The following is a 27,838-nucleotide window of genomic DNA, read 5'->3' as shown; positions in this document are numbered from 1 at the left end:
TTTCCTTCTTCCCGTGTTTGAATAACAGTGGCTGCAGCTGTGTTGAGCACAGCAGGGGTCCCCATACATGTGCTAACCGTATTAGGTTTATAGGACCCCATCCCCTTGGCAAAGAGATCCCAGTGAAATTGGGGCATTGCTAAAAAATAGACTGGGCTGCTTATTGCTGGCAGGGACAAGGCAGTCCCAAGCGTAACAGGGAGCACAACATGCGTATTTGTCAAACTCCCGCTTTTGGTGCCAAAATCCTTTTGTCAAGTCATGACTAAAGAAGTAAGTAGCCACAGAGCAAGGAATTAGAGTACCCCATCAGTAGCCAGTCTTCTCCAGCTGGCATTTTGATAAATGTTGTATAAATTGTAGTATGGTGTAAGTTATAGGCATATAAATTATGACTTGTAGCATGGGATATGGACCTGCTGGGGGTTTTAGCCTGCATGTATGGCATAGCCAACATACTGTTTCCATCATTTTAATAACCTTTATAGAGCAGGTGGCCGATGCAGTTAATGCTGCTGTCGTTTTTCTTTCCCAGTGTGATTTGCTGTGATGACAGTTAACATCATTTCATTTTGAGTATTTAAGGCTATTAGGAAGCATTTTTAGGCAATCAACTAGTATAGGCATTTTCAAGCATACCTAAAGCATATAAGGGGTCGCCCCCTTTCACACTGCATATTTCTCAATAAGTATATGACATGTTCTGTGTTAATCTGTGGAAAAACTACGGACAAGATCACCAGCTGTGATAAACTGCCTAGCTTGATTTAGTTAGATGGAGTTATGCCCTTATGTTCCAGATGGGGATCAAGCCCAACATCTTACAATTGCAAAAATTTCAAAGATGTGAAACATTTCTAAGATCATTGAAATATATATTTTGCATTTCAAAGATAAAATACAGAAACCAATATGTCATCAAACCATTTAATTTTCTTCCAAGTTTGAGAGTAAATTGACATGAGATCAGCAATTGGCAGGAGAACAAATGAAACATATTGAAAGAGCCAATTTGCTAGTATCGAGGGAGGCAGATGTGTCAGTTTTACATCTGCTCAAGCAAAGTCCTTGTTACTGGTTTTTCCCCTCCTCCTTTTAAAAAATATTTCATTATCTAAAGGTTTAATTATTAGATAATTGAATAATCCTTTATAAGTGGCCAAGGAGCACTCTGTTCATTGAAGAGCCCCTTTCATCACCGCGCTGTGATTCTGGCAGTTGCAATTCGTTTGTGGAAGTTTCTGGGTTTTTTTCCCCGAAACTCGTCACACCTGACACGCACCAGATTTCAATTGCAGCTGAGTAGTTTCCTGGGCCCCAATACTCCAGATGCCAATTTACTACCTCTTTCTTGAACTAGCTATTAAAAGGGAAGGAAGTGGGAGCAGCACTGAGATTTCCACTGACGGTCTGCTTCAGGATGTAGGCAGGCATCGTGGCACTGTGCAGCGGAAGGGGGGGAAGAAGGCAGGCAAGGGTAAGTGCTTCCATGTTGTTAAATGCAGACAGCAAGGTGGGACTTCTACATAGTTCCTGTCTCTGTGAAGCGGGTAGGCAGGCATGAGCTAAGCCTGTCAGTAGGCGTTAGTCAGAGCTGTGAGTCTGAAGTGTGGCAGTAGCTGTTGTTTGAAGGAATGTATACAGATAATTAAACTAGTAATTCTCTGCCCTTGACTTTCCCAGTAACAATTTGCTAGTCCCTATTCTCTTTACTGTTACCTTATCGTCTGTCAAATTCTTGCGAGGCGGATTTTAAAAACGTGTCAACAACATGAGGTAACACAATTATGTAATTCTTAATACGTTATTCATTTTCAAGTGGTCTGATATGTGGTATGCCCAGGGTGTGTATGCAAAATTGGACAACCAAAGAATTTTGTGAGAGAAGCAGTAGGACTGCTGGATTTGCAGAAGCTTTGTTGCCAAATTACATGTCTGTGAATCAGATCCTATGTACGCGTGTACCCTGCAAACCAGGAAACTGGAAACGTAAAAATATGTGACTTTCTTTTATTTAAAATAGGTGTCTTCTGTTGCAAGGAGTTTGTTACTTGGGTTTTGTTTTGTCTTGTATAAGCTTTGAGTATTGGAGTTGTTAATGTGACTTCAGGAGTTAAAGCTTTAAGTTAAAAAATACTAAATATTGTAAAAGTATTGTCTTTGTATATTGGAGGCATTTCTAAAGCACTGAGCACTGTAGCCTTGGGCTGCCCATTGATGCTTAAAAGTAACAAGTAATTTTGCTCAAAACAGGCTATCACAAGCCTCTTTTTGGGCCACAACTTTTATTTTAAGTTCCATGCTAGGTAACTTTTTCCACAGAAGAAGCTTTGCTGTAGGGAAGTGTTTGGCTGCAAGGAGGGCATCTGCTGACGGGGCTGGAGCGCTCCCCTCTGTGCCTCCAGACCATCCCCACGGCCAAGCAAGGGGAACACCGCAGGGCTTAGGAACAACTGCATGCAATGTCCAACTTCTCTGCGATATCGAAAGGGTATTCAAAGTTAAATCTCCCAACCACTTGAATCCATGATGGAATTTCCTTTTTAGTGGGGAAATAAGGTACCTTTTTAACTATGCATCTTATTCTTGCACCATCCTTCACCCAAAGTAAAAACATTCTGGAGAGCAGTGCTTGAAAGGAGGGTTCAGTTTGTTTCATTCTTAGGATTCATGATTTGGTGTACACTTAACCAAACAGGATTAAAGTGCCAAATGAGTTCATATTGCTATCGAAGCACATGTGGTCTTTAGGAGTTTTGGTCTGTTTTGTTTAAATCAAAACAGACAAGGTAGAAGGAAGGACTTTGTAGATGGGGAACTGAGACAAAGGCAGGTTAAGTGATTCCCCTGACTTTCCCCCACAGTCCATAGGAAAGTCAATAAATGAAAATGAAACCTGTAAGTCTCTCAAGATCACCTCTCCAAGGGTGCATCCAACTCACAACCTCCAGTTGTGTAGGTCACTTGAGGAGTGTGGATGGAGGTGGAAAATCAGGGAAAATACTACTGTGTAAAGGAAGGAGCAGAATCTGCCTTCCAGAAGAAGAAAGAGAAACATAGAGCTGGAAAAATGTGGCAGAATGCACCTTTTGTTCTTTTTTTTTTGTCTGGGAATTACTGGGGGAGAGGGGGAGTGTCATTATGTTGGATTCGGCACTGATGAAAATGTCTCTTGATTCTCTAGAGGCATATTGTATGTGCGGAACTACAAAGATCAAGAGAAGTGCCCGTACTTGCCAGAACAGTTTACACTTGCCTACTTTGCCCTTTCTTATCAGGGGCAATCTCTTGCTGAGTAGCCACCAAAGATGAGATTTCCTGCTGGGCTGATGACTTCTAATTGTGCTGTTCCCATTATCATCCCAACAACATCCCTCAGCAGAAATCTGTATGCTACAGCCCTACTGACATAAGAGATGTGGACCATGCTTGTCATGCAGTCCTTTGGAGACTCCACAGCCCTTCCCTGTGCTTAGTATAGATGGGAGTTCTTCAGTAGCAGCTGGCAAATGTTGAATTATTAAATTGTGTCTACAGCACTTCATATAATTATTGCCCAAGTGATAGTACAGTGAGATAAGCCTGGTGTCGACAAGCAGACTTTTCCACCTTTGGAGTTTGGTTAACAGGCTTGCTGTTTTGAAATTCAAAAAAAGTCCACTCTGTCAGGAAGGATTTAAATAGAAAATTAAATGGGTTTGCATATTGCTCTGCATGATAGATTTTTTTGTTAGCCTTCAAAGTCTGCATGATCTAACCAAGCATGTGGAAGTAAGATACGTATTTCTGAGTGCTGTAATAGTTGTAGTTATTGTGGAGAAGCATTAAATATAAGCAGTTACTCTAAATGTTATTTTAATCCACTAAACATTCTGTAGATTAATAATACTGTATGTGGAGGCAGGAGAACAGGGATGGTTGAAATCATATTTGGGTGGAATCTCAATTGGCTGTCCATTCAGAGGGAATTCACACTCCGGTGATCTTTCCTTCCTCAAGGAACCAGAAGCAGACAAGAGGGATGACTCCACAATTATGTCTTGACTAGAAATAACTGCGGCAGAAACTCTGTTCGTTTTTCCCACCTCTTTCTGATAAAGTGCAATTAGTGCACTGCTTGCCTTTTTCTGTGAGATGTTTGTAGGCAGTGTTATTGTGAAGGAACATAAGCTGCCACCGCAGTCGTGTTTTAAACATGCAGTTGAAAAAGACAGCTCTGCCATGGTGACAGAAAACATCAAAGCAACAAAACACACTATTTTATCTGATGGGGGTAACAATATCTCAGCTAATAAAATGGCTGTCATCCCTGCCCATTGTATAGATAAGGAAGCTGAGGACGTTTGGATGCTCTTTGTTGATACGCCAAGTTGCAATTATCCTATGACAGAGCCCTTCTGGGCTATGATTGATGAAACATTTTGAGGGAGAAAGCGCTTCAATAAGCGAATTTCATTGAATTTGATGATGACATCACTTGCACAATGGTTGGCAAAAACAAAAACATCTTAAGTAGAACTAGGAAAACACGGCCTCATTTAATCTGCCTGGGATGTCCTTGCCACATTCACTTATTTGTATTGTATGTTGGATGTAAACAAGTCTAATTCTGAAGTTCTTGTGTTGACCTTTTCTGGCATTGAGATCAAAGTACTGTCTGCAATAAAGATGAGAAGACTTTAAAGACTTCAATGGCTTGTCAGAGTAGGGTATGTTTAAACACAAAATAACACAACAGTGCAGCCTTTGGCTAAAACAGGCACCAAACGAAGTTCTAAAGAATTTTTTTGCTCTTCAAGAAACCCATCGTTATCTTGCAGTTTAATGTCCTAAAAGTGGACCTGCTTCAAAAACAATCTTTCCGTCTGTCCTTCTTTCCTGGGCGTCAACTCACAGAGTGACCCTACCACTTGCTTCTAACAGATGTGACATGGATGTCACCAGTCAAGAGGAAAGGGATGCCCTTTCCTTACTTGGATTCCTGGGTGGATTTGAGGACTGGTAAAGCCCTCCTCTGAGCAATAGTCATCCCTCTGTAAACTACCAGACTTTCCAAAGCATGGCATTACCCTTTTTGCAACCATGTGTGCTGCTGTCCCATCCCCAATGTGCCCTTTTCCCTGGCTCCAGCTGTCACCTGTCCCAGGTCTTTCAGTGGGTCTCTGGAGGAGATCCTGGAGGTTGACCTCACAGTCTGGAGCCAAGGCAGCTGGAGTAAGAATTTAAGGTGTAATCCAGTAGTTTCATATTTAACAGCTTGACCATTTGAAAATAAATGTCTTTTAAATACTGCTTTTCCCTCTGCATAGTCTGTATTTAGATTCAAGATGTAAACCTACTCCACTTGACTGAATAAACAAAAGGAATGTTTAATGCTTACTATAACATAAAGTTTGCAGCAAATCCAAGCACAGAGAACCTTTCCCAACAAACTGTTCTGGGATCTTCAGTATCTTGATTGAGCTGGGACTTTTGGAGCAAAACTAAGGATATCCTATAGAACTGCCTGTGCTGGTACATCCAGAGATGGGTGCAGAGGACAAAAGGCAATGGCTTTTTTAATGAACAAAACATTCGATACATGATGTAATAGGTTTCCTGGATTAAAAATAAAGTAACAGTCTCAGCTGCTTTTTGCTAAACCAGTTTATCGTCTGACACTTTCAAAAAAAGAAGCTTGGAGTGCTTCTCCACGTATCTGATAAATGGCCCAATTTTCAGGGATGCTTAACATGCAGTAGAAATCTACCCAATGCTTCTGCAAGTTCAGTTTATTTGATAATCAAGATGTTTATCTTGATTATGTTTGCTTGAACTTAGATTTAGGCACTTAATTTGAGAGTTTTATTTCAATAAATGAAGCGAAGAGGGAAGGTACATTCCTTTTTATTTTTTTTTTTAGTGATTTGCTTGGGAAACAAGTTTTTAGCATTTTGAACGGAGAACTTCACAGCTGGGTAATGCTTAGAAAGACACTAGTGAAGGTTTCTGCGGTGCCTGTGTCTCCAACAGATCCCCAGCACGGAAGTCGATGGAGATCTGTTACGTTTTCCATGCCTACAACCAGTACCTTATGACAATCCTCCTTTTCTGTGGCTTCTGCCTTCTTAGTATGTAAATTATAACCTTCACTTTAATCAGCGGCAGCAGTGTTTTCTCTGTGTTTTGTAATTGGGACTTTGTCTCCAACTGTCTGCCGAGCTGACACAGTGCTGTACTGGATAAACCAAGTCAAGCAGCGTGGCTGTGCGGCACGGTGCTATGTCCAGGCTAATGGAGGCCCTGTTTAGAGAGCTAATTAGCCTGGCTGGAGAGCGGCACTAACGGAGCATCGCCGCTTGTGGTACCACCTGCCTCTGAGCTCTGCACAGCCCTCCGGGGTGGTGTACAGGCATACCTACAGCTGCCAAATGATACACAACATTCATACAACACATCTACACCCTCCTGCCTGTCAGGACTCACAGGCATAAAATGCACATAATAACACTTTATGTGGCAGGTTGGATTATGGTGGGCAAACTTGAAAGTGTTTTCAGTTCTGACTTGTGCCACACTTCAGCATTATTCCCTGTTATAGGTATTACTTCTGTCCAAACTGCAGGTATGTTTTTAATGGAACTTTTATATTTTTGCCTACTAAGTGTGTTCCGTATCTTTGGGATAATAAAGTCCTTAGCCCTTGTAACTAAGAATGAACACTCTCACTAAAAAATGACAAAAGTTACGTAGACAGTGATTATGAATAAACAGAATATTTCAACCTAGCATAACTGTTGAAGAGCGGAGTTGCTGGTGTAGTTGGCAACAGAAAAGTCACTTTAGATTGAATTGGGGTGCTATATACTCCCCACACACTCAAAACTCATTAAGGGACCTGAGTGGGTTAACTCATTCTGCCATTTGACATGGACCTGAAGCTTTCAGATTGTAAGCCTTAGAAACAAAGGTCCAGAAGAGTAATCAAGACCACTTGGCATGAGGAGACCTCAGGCCCTATCACTTCAAAGCTGTAGGGTTCAGGAGGGAGAGAGGAAAGAGGAAATCTGTCCTTTAGAGCAGTCTGGTTTTTGGAAGAGGTTGCTCCAGAGAGGGAGAGAGCTGTATACTTTTCAAATGAGCAGATTTCACTAAGATGATATTTGGCTATTTTATGGGAAAATGACTGTGATCGCCTAAAAATCTGCAACCCTTTGACTGAGCCTGAGCAGTACCATAGACCTAACTTATGAGTTTTATAATCTCTAATTCCACTTTATTTTTAATTCACATCAGAAGGAAGGGATGGGACACACAAACCCTGTATGTTTTTATGGTGACTTTTCTTATCAGAAATGAACCACTGGGGTCAACCTGTAAGAATATGAGTGTCAGTAGTTAAGAGATTTTCACCACGGAGTTAAATACTTACAGCATTGACAGTAGCTGGAAATACTTCAGTGGTTATTGTTGAAGTCATTAGTCTAGCTGAAGTAATGCTGGCGTGTTTTCCCTCTGGGTAGAATTCCTCAGTCTAATTGTCTCCTCCCTGCCAGACCATATTTGATATTTTCAGGTTTGGAGACTGGATGTTTTCCAGTAATTAATGGCTTTTCTCAGTTATAGATTGAAATTATTTCCTTTTGTGAATTAGTCTATTATCCAGTAGTGAAGCTATTGCATTCCAGAGCATTTAAATGGGATAACTTACAAATAGAGCTAATATAAAAAACACACGGTCACCAAGCCACATGAAAGTATGTGGACCACTATAGGAGATGCTTAGTTCACATGTAACTTTTGAAAAGAATGATGAAACAGTATTGACTTTAAAAAAAAAATAAATTATAAAATTAAAAAGTCTATTTTTTGCTATTGGTGCTATCTTCTTGTAGTGTCCTAACCTTAATATTAACTTAGAGCAATATATGTCCATGCATCTCATAGACTAGCATTAGGTCACCTCATCTCACCGCCTGAATAGTACTGGCAATCAAATTTCATCAAGCTACTTGTCTTGAGTACTGTAACTTGAATTTGACAAAAGTACATCATGAACTCGATGTCTCTGATGCCCAGACTACATTGTTTGAAGTACTTTGTCCACTCAGAGCATAATTAGCCTGTGGTTTCGGAAATCAATGAATACTGTTCCACAATGGAAAAAAAATAGCTTCTCCTGTAGTCACTGTTTTATGGCCTCCCATGTTATTTGAGCTATTACTTCTCTCAAAGCAATTTTACCACATCTTTTATTGTATTCTGCTTTCTAAATCCAAAATGGAACATAATACAGATCTCAAAGCTGAAAGCAAGAAATGTTTTTAATACTGTTTCAGACATGTTACAGCCAATTATTTTTCAAGGGGCAAAATCTATTGAAGATAATCTAGTACAATGGTACCTGCACTTCATAACCTAACACCTATTTTTCAGTAGCAGATTCCAAAGCATGAAGAGAGGCTTCTAGTTAAACACTGATGAGCCTGGTTGTCCTCTTTACATATGGATCTATCCTTGTTGCCCAAATAAAGACTTCCTACTAAAGCTCTTAAATCAGGTTATATCATGATTTAGCAAAAACCTTTCGGTAGAATTCAATTTTTCTTTTCCTTTCCAAAAATGCTGCTAAAGCGGCAAATGTAAACTGACAGAGTTTACCTCCCCGGTGCCGGGAAGGTGGTCTGGGAATGTGAGATGTAGGAACTAATGTTCATCCTGACTTCCAGTCTTGTTCCACTTGCCATTAGATGGGGTATTGTTGAAGAATCCAGAGAGATCATGACCTCTGAGTGTCACTTGTGTCACTCCCTTGTGTCACTGGCTGGAGACATCCATCTAGGAGCCGTTGGGGATTAGATGTGGACAGAATAGCCCTGATATGGTTATACTGCCTTCCTGTAGATGCATTTAACATCTGTTGGATGCAGTTCAGATGGATCCCAAGATTTGGTGCATGGTAGTGTGCAATCCTTTGCAGCTGCTGGGGAACTATTACCTCTACAAGAAGACAATTTACAGACTCAGCTGTAATATGCAAAAGAAAGTTTGTATTTAGACAAATACCACAATGTGCCATACTGAGTTTATGTATTTTGGTTCAAAAAGTTCTGCAAACAGAGTTTTCTGAAGTCAACGTTGGAAATAACAGAAAACTTAGGTGTATTGGGTATTGAACAATAACTTTGAGTCTTATTTTCTTGAATGCTATTATACAGCAGCTACTGGAGTACTGGGGGGATATGTGTATGCAGCATAAATAAATCATGACATTTATTTGTATAAACAGAAGAAAGGGTTAAACAATGTAATCAAGATTTCAGCCTTACATTCTGATACATCGTCTTTCATGGTGCCAGTTCTATGCCAACATTATGTTAAGTGGAAAATGCAATGGGAAGTCTGCAAGAAATTACAATGCAGATATTGTCTGGCTAGAGGTTGGTTGGGTTTTATTTGGTCTTGTGGCTTTTTTCTTTTGTTTTTTTAAATACAATTCTATTTTCAGTGCTGAAACAGAACTTCTACTTGGGCTGCACATTCAGTTCTACAGGGGACATAGTCATCCACTGGCAAATCCCTCTCAGTAAAGGACTACCGTGCTACTCGCTTTCTTTTAAGGAAAAATGTTCTGATTTTGCTTGTGATGCTTTAATTTTCAGTTAAAGGATGAGTTTCAGTGAAAACAGGCAATTTAACAACAAAAGCTGGATTGGGAATGATGTCATTTAATAACAGGGACGTTTCTAAAACCCTTCTGCTGGTAGCACCGAGAAAAACATTGACACCGGCACACTGCTGGCAGTTTGAATCCAGCATATGCCCATTCAGCCGCACTTCACCTTCTCTTGATTCTGTGTTTTTGAAGGAGGCAAACCAAGAAACTGATGCTGTGTCTCAGTTGCATTCTGCCTAATCCTTGAGTAGCAAGCTTGACGCAGGGTGTCCGCCAGGATGTTGAGGTTGCTATCTTGGTAATTAGATCTGTGTGGGGTGAGGAAAGGACTTCATTCTTGATTTCTGCTCTTGGCAGCCTTTGCCCCTTTGCTTCTATAAAAGCAAAGATGGATGTTAATGGGAGCCACTCCTTGGACTTCAGTGTGTTTGAGGTCAAGCTCTGTTATGGAAACAGACTTTTCACACACTTAAACCAAACACGTGCATGTTGTTGTTCTGTTCACTCAGAAGTAAATGCAGAAACAATCCTGCTGTTTCAGGGCCTGCCACAAGAAGGAGTGATGGAGCAGATCATCATTGAGGGAAAGCCTTCTTCAGAATTAGTTCGGGATGAACCTGAGCTTGCCTTCTAGTTCATACGTACCCATGTGCCCGCTCCACGGAAGAATTCAGCAACTGGATCTAAATTTCTGTCTCCTGAATGTATAATATGAAGCACCCCAAACAAATGATAGTTGATGGTCCAACTATTGACTCCAGTTAAAAGTACCTTTAACATACAACTAGCTCTGTGCCTGGATCCAATGCCATGGAGCTCACATGCCCCAGCGTCACCAGCATTAACTACTTGACACTGCCCACTGAGCTCTGCGGAGGGCTCCCAGAGCAGCACCGTGATGGTCCTGCGTGAGCATCTGGGCACTTCCAGCCCTTCAGCTCCCAGGTGCGGTGGGAACGCAGTGTTGTTATGTGGTGTTCAAGACCCCAGGACTTAGTCCTGTGTGACTGAAGGGTATGTCCATCTCCTGACAGAGAATAGCCTTATTTCTTATTGCAGCCTTTGCCGCATGCTTGTAGCGAGTTCGATAAAGCTCATCAGCTCATGCACAGTGTTCCTCTGCCTCGTTCAAGCTGTGTTGTCTCTCACTTACCCCTTTTTCACATCTCGCTTGCCCAGACCATGATGGTGCCACAGTGGTTTTCATATATAAGCTGTAAAGTGGTGATGCATTTCCCGGCTATGTTTTCTGAATAAATATCTTTCTTTTCTTGTTTTGAAATTTGGGAAAGTGCTGCCTGGGAGTTTTTCTTCCCCTTTTAATCAGACTGTTTGCGAAGTTGATTTACTTCTGTCTTATCTCTTGCTTGGGACCAAAAAGTTTAGGTTTGAGTGGTGATGTCTCTGCTTATTCACATCCTGTCAGATGGGAGCCTTGGGTTGTTTGAGCTCACAGTATGGTATGGCTAACCAGGAGCAGCGTGTGACTGGAACTAAAAATGGGATTATTGTTTTATTGCCTCCTATTCAGTGTCTATAATCCAGTTTTCCAGCAAATTCATCCAGTCCACCTCCAAAGCTAGCCTGAGAACTCCATCGGACCACCTTCATCCTGGATTCTTTTTTCCATTTTACTGTCTCTGACATTACTCCGCTACAGTCTCTCTCCTTCTTTAGCTTTGCATTTTAACAGCTCATCAGGCCGGGTGCTCAGCTGGTGAATTAATGCCATGTTCCTGGGAGGAAGGCAGAAGGGGAGCATGAAGTGCTCCAGGTGCAGGGAGGTCACGGTCTGCTTCGCTGAAGAATGAGTGGCAGCTCCCGGTCCCTCGTGCCTGAGCTGCAACGTGGGTTGTGCTCTTCACCTGCACCCGACAGCCGCCCCGAGACCCCGCTCACCACATCCGCAGGGGATGCCTGACCAGCTCTTGAGTTTTGCCTGTAATAGAAAGGGTGAAGCTTCATAGCACCCACAGGTCTTTCCCCTCGTGATCCAGTCAGGAAAGGGGTGTCAGCCAGACAATGAATAACTAATTCGGGGTTTGGACACCCAAACCGAAGCTCCCCACTTGCAGCTGCACAGCTCTGAAGGTTTCTTGCTGAGTCTCTGCTCAGTGCAGCTCTAAGACCTGCTCTGGGGCGAGCGGTGGGGCCCGTTGCCGCTGTCTGCAGCGCACATAGACCCCTGCTCTCAGAGGAGCAGGGGAGGCAGTGCTGGGGAAGAGGTTGTGCAGGGCTGCTCAACAGCTATTTCTTCCCTCTTTCCCTCCGTTGCACTGATTTGAGCATGCTGTTTCTCTTTATTCTCAAATTCCTGCAGATGCTTGTCTGGGTAAATGGTTTGTTTCCAGTCAAGGACTGGCACTTTTAAAGATTCCACCCCCCCACCCCCGCCTGATTCTTCACATATGAGTGATCACAAATTATAGACTTTCTTTTTTTGATACTTCACAAGTATTGAAAAGGCAGGTTGTTCTGTGTGGCTAAACAAATGACAATTTCATCACCAGCACTTACCCAATAATAAATGCTTTTCATGTTTAATTTGTAATATCTGAAAATACCAGCAAGAGATGAGGGAAGTGGTTTAGATAATATATTAACTTCTCCAAACCTTGTCCGTTCTCTGAAACTCAAGCTGAGTGTGTTTTTAACATGTAGGAACATGCCTTTCCTTCTTTCAGACTGTTCTGCCCTGTTCCGTAAAATAGAACTAAGGGAACTTTTTGTTGTGAGGCCCTTTAGTTAAGCCAGACATGAAAGAACTGCTGATCTGAAATCGTCTCTGCGTACACACATAGCCTGTGAAGAATGTGAGAGAAAATGTTTGTTTGCTGAACTAAGAACTTCTAGGAGTCCAGCTAACTGCAGAGCCATCAAGTTCAAACCAGTTAAAAACACCCGGCAAGTTATAAAAACATCCCGAGAAGGCATTGTGAAGAGCTCTTGCAAGGAGGCAGAGAGTTATGAAATTTTAGCAAGACAGAGCTTGCAGTGGCTAGATTTCTTATGCAGCAACTGCGTGGTCCCCTGCCCCAGTGTAGGACAAAGATGAATCCGGCCCATTATGAAAGCAATTCATATTTAAATGAGATTTCCAGCCCAGTTCTGCAGTCTCAAGTGGTTTTTCTAAGCATCTGCTCTTTCATGCTGATTTAGACCAAACTTGAATGCTGAATCTTTGGAGAATCATAAACAAATTGTGTTAAATTACCATTAATGGAAACACATCACAAGGAAGGAAAGGCAAGGTTGTTAATGGTATCGCTGTTCTTAACTCGGGCTGCGATGGCTGTTGACGCACAGTCCTGCAGCACAGAAGTAATGTATGTAAGATCACCCACTGTTCTGAGACCTCCAGACAAGCTAAGCACAGCGGGGTGAGTAGCACTGGAATTTGTTTTACAGGAAGCCTTTCATTTCCTTGCTTTTGAGGGGTTAAGTGAGGCTCTTCAAGTACTGTTCTCCCATGAGGGTTACACTAGGGAAGGGTAGTTTTAGTTTCCCCCAGGGGCTCCATAGCAGCTCTGGCAGCAGAGGCTGCTGTCGAAAGAGAACAGCCGGATGCAATGAATCAATGTATTCCCCAGCCGCCCCGGCTGCGTTTCCTTCCTACCCACTGCTGTCCACTTCTCAGACTACTGGGTCCGATACCGGCCCCCAGCCCTGTGCTGCCACTGCTGTTCTTGATAGACGGGTGTGCCCCAGAGGGCTCCAACCTTGGTTTCAAAAGGCCTGGATTGGGGCAAAATTAATTTGTTGATGATTTAATTGCTTCTTTTTATGTCAGCTGGGGAATGCACCGAATAGAACGTGAATGTATTGTAGTATACAGTAACGGCCTCAGTATGAGCTGCTTGTGGACCTTAGTAACATCAAGCGTTCATTAAACTTCAGAAAATTACACCATTGTGCCTATGCTTGTTCAGGTGTGGCTTTGTGAAAACTCAGGTTATCAAACTCCAGCTCTGCTCAGGAGTTCTTAATTCATTAAAATCCTTCTTTGGAATGTCAAAGTATCAAAAGAGTTCACTTGCAACAGCCACATTTCTGCTGCCCTGGGAAGCCTGTTGCGCCTCTGGCTAGCTTAGCTCCTTATCCAGGTCAGACCCGAAAAGCACCCTGGCCACGGCAGAGATTACGTGGTGTGGGGAGCCAGGACTGTGGTCCTTGCCGAAGAAGGTGAGGAACAAGAGCCTCAAGTGCTTTGCCTGTGGCAAGGCCCCAGTAGAAAGCTTTGGGAGATGTAGGTCCAACTGGAGGATCTTGATCCAAGACTTTGTGAATTCCAGCTCTTCTGGAGAAGAGCCAGGAGCATGGAAGTCAAGGGCTGAGGTCACAGGCTGTGCAGCTCCAGGGCAGGCTTCCCATGTGGTGGGCTCCCAGGTAGCAAGCTCCTTCAGCCATGGGCCATCCCACCACAGGAGTCCTCCACCTGGCTATCCCCAGTGACCAAACTCAAAGTTCAGTGTTGCTAGTTTTCCAATCAGGTCACTTACCAACTAATGAAGGCCATCAGCCTGACTGATATCGGCCGGGGAGCCTAGAATATGTTCTGTAATACAAAGTTTCACTTCCACAGAAATCTCATTTTGCACGGATTGGTGGGGACTGAATAGGCACAAATCACTGTGTTTATTTTGGGTGATTTCAACCTTGTTTGTTTGTTACTTGAAGTGAATGAAGAAACAGTTTACTTCAAAATTTACAAAAAGAAAAAAAAAACCACCAACAAAAAACCAACACCAAACTTCTGTGTGATTGTGGATCAATATGACAAGTTTCACCCCAAAGCTAACTTTTCATATTATATGTCATCTTATCATCAAAGTCTATCACGGAGATTTGCTCAGTGCGATGGAAACCCTTCAAAGCTGTTTTGATAAATCTGCTGCCGTAAGACTTTCCCTCATGATCTTTTTCATGTAAAATATGTAAACAGTATTACAAAAATCTTATATCTAAAATTGATAATTCAAAGCATTTTCTCATGCTTGTCACAATAATAACAAATTATTTCATTTTGTAGCTGTAGTTGCCCTGGCATTTTCCTGTTGTAGATTGTAATTTTATAACCACCCAATATTAAAATATATATGACAGGGTACAGCCTGCACTTTAGAAAGTATATAGAATATGATAGAATATGACAGTTTTTCCTAAAATCTTATCACATGCCTTTAGCTTCCAACTGCATCATGGCCCTGAAATCCACAAATCATTCTTCCTTTTTGTATTTCTTATATTTTAAAATTTATAAAAGAAACGAATGCTCTTTATACAAAAAATGTATTATATCAACGCTAAACAGAATTCATGCACCTTTTACTTAACAATGAACGATGTTACCTGATGTAAAAGAGTGATCGTTCAAACCCTGGATCCAATTTGTAGCCGTCTGTGACAGGGCAGGACTCCCATCAATGCCAAAACTTCTGAGTGAGGCTACTCAATCCTAAACCAATGGTCTTCTCATATTAATGAACACGTGAAGCTTTAATACAGAATTACCATCCTCAGTTCAAATTGAGTTTGAAAGGGGCATATCAGCTTTTCAGATTTATTTTTTTTTCTTTTGAAGATCCTTATGCATTTTCAAGAGACTAGTAGAGAAATCATTATATGCAGCTAGTAGTTCATTCCCTCTGACCATAATTACATTTATGTACAGTAAAATACATAGTAGCTGCACTTTTAAAGTGAAAATGGAGAATTGGTTTTATTTTACACCTGTATCATGTAAGCATCCTGCCAATATTCGGGTGAACCTACATACATACTCCTGTATCCACCCAACTTTACGTTATTTAACACAGATTTCCTAGGAAACTATTTATAACCTTCCTCACGTTGTGATTTTTAATGATTAGATTTTCGAGCAATCCAAATAGCATAGACCTGCCGTGTAAAAAAAAAAAAAAAAAAATTAAAAAAAAATCTGAAAACAAAAAGAAAGCAAGCCCCAACCTGCTTCCTCACCTCCCTAAAAAGAAAAAAAGAACACTTCTCAAGAGAGTTCAGCTATTCAGCAAATGTCTTGTGTATCAAACCGACCTGAATGCATTATTACCACTTACCCACAATAATTAAGCTTGTCGCTTGGCCAATCTCGTTTCTGAAAGTCTCCCATTTTTTCATCAGTTACTGGAAAAAAAGGGAAAAAAAAAAATCTTTAAAGGAATGTGCATCCCTGAAATACTGCCTGGAGTGTTCAATAGGTATCTGTGCCAGCAATGAACGCACATGACATAATTAAATTAGGTTGCAACAAAGCAGGTGGATTATATGCCTGCAGTCATTTAAAGTATCCTCTCTGTATAGACAGAACATTTCCTTAAAACAAAAAAAAAAAAAAAAACCAAAGAAGAAAACCCAATACATTTTTTTCATCTATAAATCCTGTTGTTTTTTTTCCTGACATCCTTTACATCACAAATCCGATAATATAAATCATGTAAAATTTGGAAAATTACTTTAAGCCCCTGGGCTTCACATTGAACTGCTGTCTGAAGAAAAAATTCAAATTGTTTATACAGAGAACTAGAAGATATTTTTGCCATCAGTTTTGATCTTGTAAAATATTTTGTGTGAAATTAGGCAGATTATTTAAACACATCTAGTCAAACTGTATATGAAACTCCCTGTTTCTTGAAAACTTCTTCCTTGCTTGCCTTTCTCATTAACCCAGTAGTTTTCCATAGCGAGCACCACCCTGGGCCTATTACGTCAGTGGCTTCTATGCCATTAATTTCAATGGAAGCAGGATGCGGTCCAGTAAATTATCCCCCAGCATGGTCTGCTCAGTATTACATTAGACCATGGGAATCGTGAAAAGAAAGCTCCTTATGAATTTAACTCTTTAAAATATCCATTCTCGTGTGTGCAATGTAAGTTACTGCTGTGCTTCAATGTTCTAAAGGTTTCTCAAATTATCAAAAAGGTTCTCTCCAATAGGCAAGCCTTCTAAGGCAATATAGTCACCATTAAACCCCTTATAGGCATCCTAACTATTGAGGAAAACCACCGATAATCTGTTAGAGTTAATTAGGCATAATTGTAAAGAACTTATTGATGACCACTGCATGAGTCATTTTAATATTGCTTATAAACTCTTTGGACCACCTGAAAAATGTAATAGTACTGGATTTTTCAGACTATAGTTGAGTTCCTAGAAAACAAATGCAAAAGAAAAGTTCTTGTGTGTAGCCTGTAGCTTTTCTCTTACCAGCACTGCTATTCCTCTACTCTGAACGGAGTCCTGCACTGATCAGTGTCCTTAGTCAACACACACTGTTTTCTAGGATCTATAATACTTTCCCAAGACCAGGTTAACTTGGCAGATGAAATAGGGTAGTCCACTTACTTTGGTCATGAAATGCCAAGATCTGTGAGCAAACAGGAATTGTAAAAGAGTCAAACACAGAGACACACAGAAATGATATTTGAAAAAGTGGACCTTGCTACTGAGATTTGTAAAGCGTTCTCAGGCCTGGTCTCTGCAACGCCATGTGCCAAACTGGATTTTTCATATTCTCACGATTAGCTTTTTAACTTGGATTAATATCTCATTTATTCCTGCCCATCATAATTTCACCTAAGCTAATTTGGTTTTACTTTGGCATTCTTTAAGTGAGATCCAAATCATACACCTCTGCTGTATTCTCATGAATACCAAAGCTGTAGAATAAATATTGTTGACGTATGTTGGCAAAGTGCTTTTATACTTGGATTCCTCATTAAATTACATTCCATTTTAGTTATAATGAGCATAATCCATTTGATGCTGTTGACCAAAATTCCCCTGAGGAAAGCTGCAGTTCTGAATTGATATTTGCATCTCTGTGTCAACTGAGTAACACTCAAAATCGTGTCAGACTTCGAATCTGAAAAATGTCCTTTTCCAACGTTATTCTAGGGGTTGTCACTAAGTTATATTGCAGAAATGTATTCCTGCAATGCTTTACAGCTCTTGGTGTACTTTAATCTTGCCAATTCCCTAGCTTACGTGACACTGTACTTATCTGTACCCTATCTCTGTAAACACCTTATGAGAACACTGACCATCAGGAAGCAGAAGCACCTTTCTGAAACTCATCCCTGGGTGTCTTTTCTGAAATCATATTTCTTCTCCCTGTCACGCTCCTTAATCATTCCTCTTCTGCAATAAATTGTTATTTCTCTCCCTGTTAGAATTCTTTCCTGTCATTCATCATGTTATGAGTACCTTTTGCTTGAGAACAGGGACAAAAATCCCAGTAGACTTCAGGAAGCCTTTAACTCTTTTCCTTTCTCACCATGTAGAAAATAGAGAACTCCAGTCACAGTGTCGTCTTCTTTGGAGAGTTTGGTTGATTTGTTTGTTTCAGAGTTTTGGGGTGCTTTGGGAGAAACGGGCTATTTGGAATGATGGAATTGCCAGTATTGTGAGTTAAATAGTTTCATAAGTGGAGTGTTTGGATAAGGAAGCTTTTGAGCTTTTTCTCAAGTTTGGTCTGAAAATTATTTAGTAGACAACAGGGACCTTGGAAGATTCTGGAGAGGAAACAGTTTTATTGAGTCATTGAAGAAGATCAGCTATACAGTTCAAAGCATGATTTTATGATTTTATTTGACCTTTGATGGAGCTAGCTGGATCACCATGCTCACAATGATAGTACATGCAGAGGCTCTGCAGAGAGGAAGTATTTTTAAAACCTGTGTATATAGTTCTTTTTTCAGGTATCACTGGGGGCATGGGATTAGCCCTGTAAAATAGATCATGTAATTTTGCAAGTACAGAACTGATGACTTGCACAGGTGTTGCTAAGAGGTAAAGATCAAGCCATGAATCTTGCTCATCTCTTTGTTGAGATCTTTGGGATAATGAAGAAAAAAACAATACAGTTGACAACTCAGGTCAGTTGGTAGGACAAGCTTTGTAAGTCTGTTGTCTGGGACTGCTGAGAAATACCATACAAGGTCTTCAAAAACCAGCCAGAAAAAAAAATCTGTCAGTTTAGCTATATCGATCCTGCTTTGGTGTTAGGGAATGACATGGGTGATTTCTTTATATCCTTTGGAGCTTTGTTTCCTATGATTCTAAATTCCCAGATGCATCCTCAGGGTGACTCTCTACCTGTAGATTTTTGGATAGCAAAAAACGTTATCAAATACAACCGTGGCAGAACATGTACTTGTCTCAGTCCTTTATTCCAAGTGAATATCCAATTAAACTTTTCACTTCAGCATCCTACTGTTTTTCTCATTTGTTGACTCACGCAGGATGAGGGCAGAAGAGTGCTGCTGAACACCTGATTACATCCTTGGCAATGGGAAAACTGTATAGACAAACACCAAGAGTGCCAGCTCAGCATTCAGAACTTACATAAATAAAATACTGGAGGCCAAATTAAGCTTTTACTTTACTGTTTTCTTCAGTTGGCAAATGCAAATATATTTCTCCATAATTTATGTCTTGACAGATGATAATGAATGTGAAAATGCTACTCAGCCTTGCGGAGAGCATGCCAATTGCACAAACACGGTGGGAAGTTATTTCTGCATGTGTGCGCCCGGTTTCAAATCCAGCAATGGTCAACAAACTTTTGTACCTAATGATGGAACCTCCTGCGTGGGTAAGTTATTAATGTCTGCCAGCTAGCTTTACGTTGTCACTCTTCTCTTATTGCTTCTGTTAATTACAGAAATCTAGCAAAATGCTTTCAGATTTGTGAAGTTTGGTGCCTGGGTATAAAATTCCCACAATTTGGACTAGTACCGACTTAATATTCCAGTTCAAGACCACGCTTCTCACTGATAACTCAGCAGTTATCAGTGCTTTTGGTGCCATGGCTTTCAGTAGCACTTCAGTCTTGACTCTGCTCACAATATTTTTAATCCACGTGTCACAGTTTTAGATGACGAGTATGTAGTTAAGGTAACACAGAAATCCCCAATCCACCCAGTTATGCCCCTGTTTCACTGATCTGTGAGCAAGGTGGTCATATTCTTAAAACAAAGCAGAGTGACAAAGTATTCTGCATTCAGGTCGCTCGGGCCCGACAAAATTCCCTATACGTTTGACCTACTGTGCTCCAAATATCTTTTGTCTGGGGGCTTTGGTTGGGATATTTTTGGTAATTTTTCAAGTCTGATCAAAGGCAGTGAGCGAGACCAGTAGTTATCCTATCTCCTGTGCCATCCATCAGCCTCTGTTTCTGCAGCGTTGGATGGAACGTGTTCAAGATTACAGGGGAGGAAAAGTTCTCTGGAAAAACGTTATTTCTGAACAACTATGTGATCCTTTAGGATTTCCTTTGAATGGAAGAACTGTAACTATTTCTCTTTTTTCAAACTCTTGGTAATTTTCTCTGTATGTTGCAACAGTCCTCAGGGAATGGGAAAATGAGAAATAAATCTATTGCCCTTTACACCTTTATGCTGACTGTGTCTCATTCTAGATATGTCTCCTGTGAGCTTGTGAGTGCTGACAACCTCTCTTCTTACTGCTCTTAATATCAGCAGAGTGGCTGCATATTAAGCCAGAAAGTGATCTAATCAACATTTCTTGCTCATTGCTCACATCCATCTAAAAGAGCTCTGCTTTATCCAGACACTATGAATCGTTCTTAAATTAGCTGGGACTGAGACTGTTAGCACATTGAGCTGTAAATATTCTCACAGTTTCTGGTCCAGGCTTTGATTTTTACGTTTTGACATTTCCTCAGCTTCAGAAGTTTTGTCTTGTCTTCAAAGTTGTTTCTCAGATTGTTCTTGTGTCACTTTACCATTAGCTTGTTAATTTCTTTTTTTTTTTTTTTTTTTTGCCCTCTTTTCTTCACTGGGCAGACTGATCTTTTTTTATCCTCTACTGAGGATTAGTTTACCACTTCTCTTCTGCTTTCTGCAAATCCATATGGGAGGAGTTGAGAGCTTCCAAAACTCACACTGAAATAAAGAATTACCTGTGGGCACCTTTTCTCATTAAACAAGTATACCAATTACTTTACCAAGCAGTGAGTCCTAAAGACAACCTTTTGATCCACGATTAATTTTATACTTCATCTGTTCGGGAAGCCATAATAGGATATTTTGTACCCAATGGATCTGCTGCTACAGGTAGTAGATATGACTTACACACAAGCAGCAGGCGGTAGTGTGTTCAGCGTGTACTATACACAGCTGAAGGAAACACCAAAGTTGTCACTGTGAATACAGCGCAAGTTATCCTGTACAAATCAGAGGACAGAGCTACCAACTATGTATCCTACCCAAGTTTATAGGGCCCCAAAATATTTTCAGATTTCGCAAAGTCTTAAGTTTTCTTTATAATATATGTGCATAATGTATGTGGCAGTAACTTTAAAAATACAGTGGCTGAATTTTGAAGAATATGCCATTATGCAACCTATTTGTTTATGTCATCAAACCTGTCTGGAGTTCCCAGTGGTGCCAGTGGGGTACATCCCCGCATGTGTGAGTCCATGCATTTCAAAGCCCACGAGCATACGTATGTGTGTTCCTTCCCTCTTTGGACGCTATACTAAACTTCTGAATACAAGGTGATGATAACTCTCAAGGTGGTGGATCAAAAGAAAACTTGGGACACGGGCTTTGGGAAACGTCAGTTCACCCTTAATCCAAACAGAAAGCTGAGTTTTGAGTTGAGGGTCAGCTATACTTCATCCAGGCAGAACTGGTGAAGAAATGACAATAAAACATGCAGATAGAGGAGGAAGTGGAGCGGAGGGAGGGAGAAAAAGCAAAGAAGGAAGGAAATGGAGAAGAAAAAAAAGAGGAATGCAGAGATGTGATATTTCTGAAGATGATATTTTTCTGCTGTCCTGAATGTGAGCTATTAAAATCTATTTACTGTGTAAAAGCAATGCTTTTTCCTTGGACTTCACATTTTACTAAATGTTCAGCTGCAGATAAAAAGGTGAAATATAGTCCTAGTTTTTTCACTCCAGTCAACACGGTAAAAACGTGAAAATGGCCATCTGTAAAATGAAAGTGACATCCGTGCCACTCTGCCTTTTCCGGGAACATGCTATTAGTTTTCTTCAGGTATTTCTGAGAGCGCTGGGAAGGCACCCATTCTCCACCACATACTTCTCTGCTACGGGGGAGTTGTACAGTGGATGGGATATGGCATTGTGCCGCATTGCTAACTTTTCTTTTACCTGTGCCATTCGTAGGCTTTTTCATTTCTACTTTGTGTGTGCTGCTGCCTTCCACAGTATGGAGACGCAGGGAGGGAACATCTAGTCCTTTGCAATTGGACTTTTCAATCACTTGCAAGCTACTAATAAGCAGAAAGTATAATGTAGACATCAAGCTGTCTTGACTGACTGGTGAAGAATCAAAGCGATGTAGGTACAATCCAGTAATTGGCAAGACTGAACATAATAACTGTTCTCAGTACTTTTAATTTAATTGGAATTTCCTTGCCTGCTGCAGTAAATGAGGAGTGACAAAGCACAGAAATAAAATAAAAGGTTATAAATCTATTTTCACACTAGCCTAAGTGGTGTTGGTGATATTATTTTTCTGATCGGAGCTATTATAAAAGCTTCAAAGTTCAAGTCCAGGATTTGTTTTGAATATTTACTAAAAGGCCAGGGCTTTTTGCAGAGCTGTGGCAAATGCTCTTCTGTTTAAAAAGCCGTTGTTCTTCAACCTTTGCTCAGGAATGTCATCTGTGAAGACTGCTCACGCAAGCCTTGGCAGCCCGGTCCCGCTCCCATGGTAGATCAAGGAGGACGGTTTGAGATCCTCGCCCCAAAGCTCCAGTAAAATTGGATTGCTGAAAGCACTGACAAGCTGTTGTCCGTGTGTGGTCCAACAATTCCATATTCGGTTAAAAAGGCATAACTACAAAATATAAAGAAACAAAAACCTACAGCTACTGCACACAGTATTTCAAAGCGGGAACTTAAAAGCAGCGTTCTTGCAACTGTCACAAATTGTTGGCTGCCCCTGACAATCTCATTGATTTAAAAGGGATACGAAGCTGATTAGTACCTTGCAAGATCAGGCATATTGCCTTTTAATTTTGTCATCCAGGAGATTTTTTTTTTTTTCTCCAGGAAACAGTAAATTAGATAGGCGTGATATGGACTCGTTCCATATGGACAACTCAACTGCAGAAAGTCTATTTGCATATACTCGACAGGGTGTCTCTATCAGACTTTAAATAGCCATCCTGTTGCCAGAGATGTGCCTTGGTGCTTGAGTTTCTGCTGCTCTTTTGGATAATCCTGAATTCTCATTAAAATCTCCATTACACTTAATATCTGACATAATTACGAAAAGAAGGGTAATTTGTATGAATGCCCAATAATGACAAATAAATGATTTATCAAGCTAGGTTCATGAAAAGCAAATTATCATAGTAATTTTGAAATAGTTGCATCAGTAAATCACACGGAAACCTGATACTTAGCAATGGTAGTCTGGAAAGTATTCAAATATTTATTTATTTATAAGTCATTGTAAGTTTTAGCAAAGCTTGTTGTCAATTGCTGGTACTTTAGCACTGCATTACATGCTGAATAACTTGTTAAGATGTACATGCCTTTCTCCGTGTAGCTGACAAGGCCAAATAAATCTTTGGTATAAGGCTGATGTGTGTTCTTGTTATACAAACGGGTATTGTCATGGTCTTCACCCTTGCCACCTCAGTTCATTCAAAGTTTGTCTGTCTTACACGGAGTCGTACAGCAGGGCACTGACAGGCACCCCCTTGTTTCAAAAAGAGCTTTATAATTTACTGGTGTGAGAGGTTATTTAAATGCCAAGAGTAAGAACTTTAGCCTTATGTCTTTAAATGACAGTATTTAATGATGAAGTAGCTTGAGTGTAGCATTGTATCATGCCTTTTCCCCCCACTTTTCTTCACTTTTGCCAGATTCATTGACGTATAGCATGGTTACCTCCATGACTATGAATACCGAGGTCACAGAAACCGTACAAATACAGCTAATGCAAAGCTTGTCTCATTAAAGAGATATGTTCGCAGTTTGGGGCATTAAATATGGAAACAAACTATTGCCCTAATGCAGATAATTATAATTTAACCTCGTACTTTGACCTTCAGTGCTTGCACCAACCCACTGAAAGACACAGCCTCCTTGGCAGCTCTCTCTGAAGAACAGAGGTGGTCGTGCTGGGGATGGCGAATGCGCTTCCAGCCCCACCTCTCCTTCCCGCCTGTGCTGTGCAGGAATCTGAACGGCTTTCCAATGGGAGCTTCTGAACCTCGGGCTTAAAACGCAGCATTTCAGGTGCCAATCAGAGCCACTGCTCAGTGAGGGAAACAGGGATGTGAAAGTGAGGTGGGACCTCAACCATCTCCTTGAATCCCAGGAAGACCTCTAGGATTCTGGACAAAAGAAAAGGAACTGAGGAATTAAGCGCAAAACATCAAAACGTGTGTGGATTCAGAAACTGTAGTGATACTCTATTAAAATTTTAAATGCATTTTATAGTTGCCCCATATACAAAAAAAAACCCCCAAAACTTAAAAAAACCAAACAAACAACAAACACCCCAAACATTCATACGATTATTTATGGAGGCTCTCTTGCTATTAGTAAAGAAATGCTCTACGTAGTTACCAAAAATGCTGTCCAAATAGGTAGACAGCCCCCAGGTATCCTTCAGACATCTTTCTGTATTCCCTAGATATATATCCACAGACATGCAGTGCATTTTTCTATTCTTCCACAATTTCCGTTTCTCTAGCAACCTCATTTCATGTATGTTATCGCTTATTTTTGTTACATTCCTTTTTGAAAACCACCAACAATCATGTATCAAAATAAGAGTGCAAAAGATAGTTCCTATATGCTAACAGTGCATTTATAGCCCTCTGTAGGTGCTTTCTGTCTGCCTGTCCTTAGTACCCGTCTGGCTGCACAAAGGCCTCCTATTACTTCAGACAGCTGTTCTCCACCACTAACTGGTTAATCAGTTCTCCTTTTTCACCAATTTCTTTCCCAAATTCAGCGTCATGCCAGTTCTTAACTTAGGTTGTCTTCCCCTCCGTTTCATCTGTTCACCCCTCTACCTTTACTTTCTTTCGGGTCGGTTCTCGGGCTGTTCCTTTAAATCTGCTCGTGTATCACTTCTTCATTTTTCACCTCTTTTGGTCAGATGTTCCTGTCCTAAAGCTCTTCACTTTTTTTTTTCCTTTCCAGCACAGCACTTCATAGTCCATTACCTCATTCTTCAGAATTATTTGGTATTGTTCCCAGTTTACTTTCCCCGTTGAGTTATTTGATCTTTATCCTCAGCCAACCAAATAATGCAAAACAATCCCTACTCCAGCCAGAGAGTTAGTACCCAGCTCTTCTAAATTGATCAATTCATGGATTCTCTTACTGGAATTCATCGGTTTTACTCTTGGGCTGTGCCCCACCCAGTTACTGAACCTGTCTACCTAATGGCAAATTATTTAGAAGCACAAAAGCCATTTTAGGCAAATGTAATTTAAATGTGGATTAAAAAAAAAAAGACATGCCAAGCACTTTAAAAGGCACAGAGCTTAAATCTTAGATTAACGAGATGGATAGGGTGATCTTTTGTAGCATCTTTCTGAAGCCGTGACTTAAAAGAAAAGGCTGCAGTTTTCTTTCTCTTTTTTAACTGAATCATAAGGCTGAGAAAATCTATTCAGTCTAATCTCTGGAAAATGGATTTCAGATGATTTGCACCATGCCGAGCATTTTGTTATGATCGAATTAATATTTACACTCGTGGTTTTAAAACAAGAACAATGCAGTATTATATAGTAATAAAAGTGGTGGTATAAAAATATGATCAATTATGATTTATCCTTTTAATCCCTAAGTATTATAATTGGCAGATGTTTTGCTATTAAGTTTGCCTTTTTAGTTTTTCCTTTTTTTTTATTCCATGAAATTTTATTATGAAACTGCTTGCAGTGTGGAGGGCTATTATCAACAAAGCAGCAAGGTGTTAGTCTGTAAATACTTAATAAAAAATTCAATTTCTCACAATATTTGCAGATGTAGATGAGTGCAGCAATGAAGGAACTGTTGCCTGTGGAGATCATGCAAAATGTGAAAACGTGGATGGAGGGTTTAACTGCTCCTGTAAGGAAGGTTATCAACCATCCACAGGAAAATTGCAGTTTAAGCCAAATGATGGCACTTCCTGCCAAGGTACATGATATTATAAAGGTTTATGTGTTATTACAGAGCTACATCTCCTGAGAAACTCACCAGTGCCTCTTTATCTTCAGTTAGATTAATCAGCGAGACATCAAAAAGAGGCAAGGCAGTGGCATCTGCATTTCCTGAGAAAAGAATCATTTCGTAAATGTATTTTTGCTAAACAGTGTGATGAAATCCATTTGAAATAATGGATACCCCCTTATAGTTGTCGGATCTGTACTCCTCTCTGTAAATCTGAGCTGTCTCTTGACTTCCACCTGTGGAAGACCCAAGGAAAGGGGCCAGACTCTCTACCTGAGTAAAACAAAAGCTCAGAGTCCAATCCCGTGCTGTAACTTTGGCCAAGATAAAGTCTTAGGAGTTGAAGTTTGAGAATGGAGTGCCGCGTCTTAAGTGCATAAATTCAGCATGTTGGTGGTTTGGGGAATTGCTTGGACAAGAGCTCTTACAATGAGTATGTATTGAGTATTGGTTAAGCTGCAATATATAATTAGTTTCTTTTTAATTTACAGAAAATCCGAAGGCCAAGTGTGAGTTATACAAAGACTGTATAACTGAACATATTAATAGAACTTTAGCTGGCGTAAGTAGCACCAGTTTGTAGATTAATTTCCAAATCCTTTAATTGTTTCTGTTTGAAACTCTTATTTCAATTATAATAGTTCTTAAGGAGCTTTTAACAAATGCTTGAAGCGTACAATTGAACTTAAGCATGTTTACAGAAGTCTTTTTAATAATTTCAAATTATTTGAACTGAGTTGTATGTTCAAATCATGATAATAACTCACTGGGAATCTGTGTGTTCTGTTTCCAGAAAAGTGAGTCATGATGCATGAAAAATTCAAAGTGTGGTAATCACTCAGCTGTTTCTGTAATTTCTGAAGTTACACATTGCTGCATTTACTGACGTGCAATTATTTGCTTGTTCAGAGTGAAAGGCAGCAAGATAGCTTAGAAAAGTCATGTCAACAAGTGACAAAATAGAAAATGGAGCAATAACATCCTGGCATGCTAGTTTTTACTCCTCGAAACATAGTGAGTAAAGTGGTGCAGGATTTATAGACTCAAAGACTCTGGACTCAAGTATTTTTTTTCACCAGAAGCAGAGATTCCTGAAGCAAATTTTAAAAATATTAATGAATTCACTGATAATTAGTCTACAGCTGTGGTATTGTCTAACTTAAAAGGATAAATGAAATATAAGCATAAATAAATTAAAACCAATCATATATATGTTTGCATTTTATGTTAAGCACCTTGCCGAAGTTACAAGATTCAGAAAGATATTCATTTAAAGGCATTTATTTATTTATTTATTTATTTATTGTAAGATATACGTTGTATTAACGTGTTTTCTATGTTAACCTGCAGTGTAAAACATTATGTTAAATATAATAAATACATGCTTACCACATTTACGTGCGAAGATGTGGTAAATGCCACAGCAGGATCTTGGAGTGAGATTTTTTTAAAGTATGAAGTCAAAATAAATTTAATTAAATCAGAGCAATAAACCAAAGTACCTTAATTTTATGTAAATGACAGTGTGTCAGATTTTAGCCTATTTTTTAGCCTGTGTTCTAGTTCTATCCAGCTGCAGTCCAAGATGAAGCAAGCCCCATAAAAGCTGTTCAGCAGCAGAGACTGCAGATCTTGCAAAGTCAGGTATCGAGGGGTTTTTTGATCGATGAAATCTCATTAGATTTCAGGATCGTGAAGTAAGAATTCTTTTCTTATTCAGCCATGAGACTGAAATTTGCAATCTCAATCTTAATCTCACCCTCTCTAGCCTATTACTCTTTAAACTAATTGTTTTATGTAAATGCGTTTAGCAGTTCATAAACTGAAGCAGTGAAGGTGAAACAGGCAGTGCAGTTTCTCTAAACTACATGCTTTACCATCTGCAAAACCCAACCACAAAGTATAGAAACACTGCCCATCTGCTCCCACCTCTTCAGCTAAAATTTGACAGAAAAGAGTCAACAGAGTAACTGTATCACTGATA

General features: G+C 40.1%; 1 protein-coding gene across 2 annotated transcripts in view; it reads left to right on the top strand.

Annotated features, from left to right (window-relative positions):
- ADGRL4 (adhesion G protein-coupled receptor L4) overlaps window positions 1–27,838 on the top strand; it is a 77,008-nt gene that overhangs the window by 20,956 nt on the left and 28,214 nt on the right. Inside the window, exons 3-5 of one of the 2 annotated variants that reach the window (XM_063344195.1) lie at window positions 19,117–19,269; window positions 25,666–25,821; window positions 26,346–26,416. In XM_063344195.1, coding sequence (XP_063200265.1) covers window positions 19,117–19,269; window positions 25,666–25,821; window positions 26,346–26,416 — 380 coding nt within the window. The remainder of the gene's footprint in view (window positions 1–19,116; window positions 19,270–25,665; window positions 25,822–26,345; window positions 26,417–27,838) is intronic. The other variant, XM_063344197.1, reaches the window with a different exon arrangement.

The sequence above is a fragment of the Chroicocephalus ridibundus genome, chromosome 8 (genome assembly GCF_963924245.1).
Source record: "Chroicocephalus ridibundus chromosome 8, bChrRid1.1, whole genome shotgun sequence".
NCBI classification, from domain to species: Eukaryota; Metazoa; Chordata; class Aves; order Charadriiformes; family Laridae; genus Chroicocephalus; species Chroicocephalus ridibundus.
The sequence above is the reverse complement of the archived record's forward strand: the minus strand, read 5'-3'. Positions and strand labels throughout refer to the sequence as shown.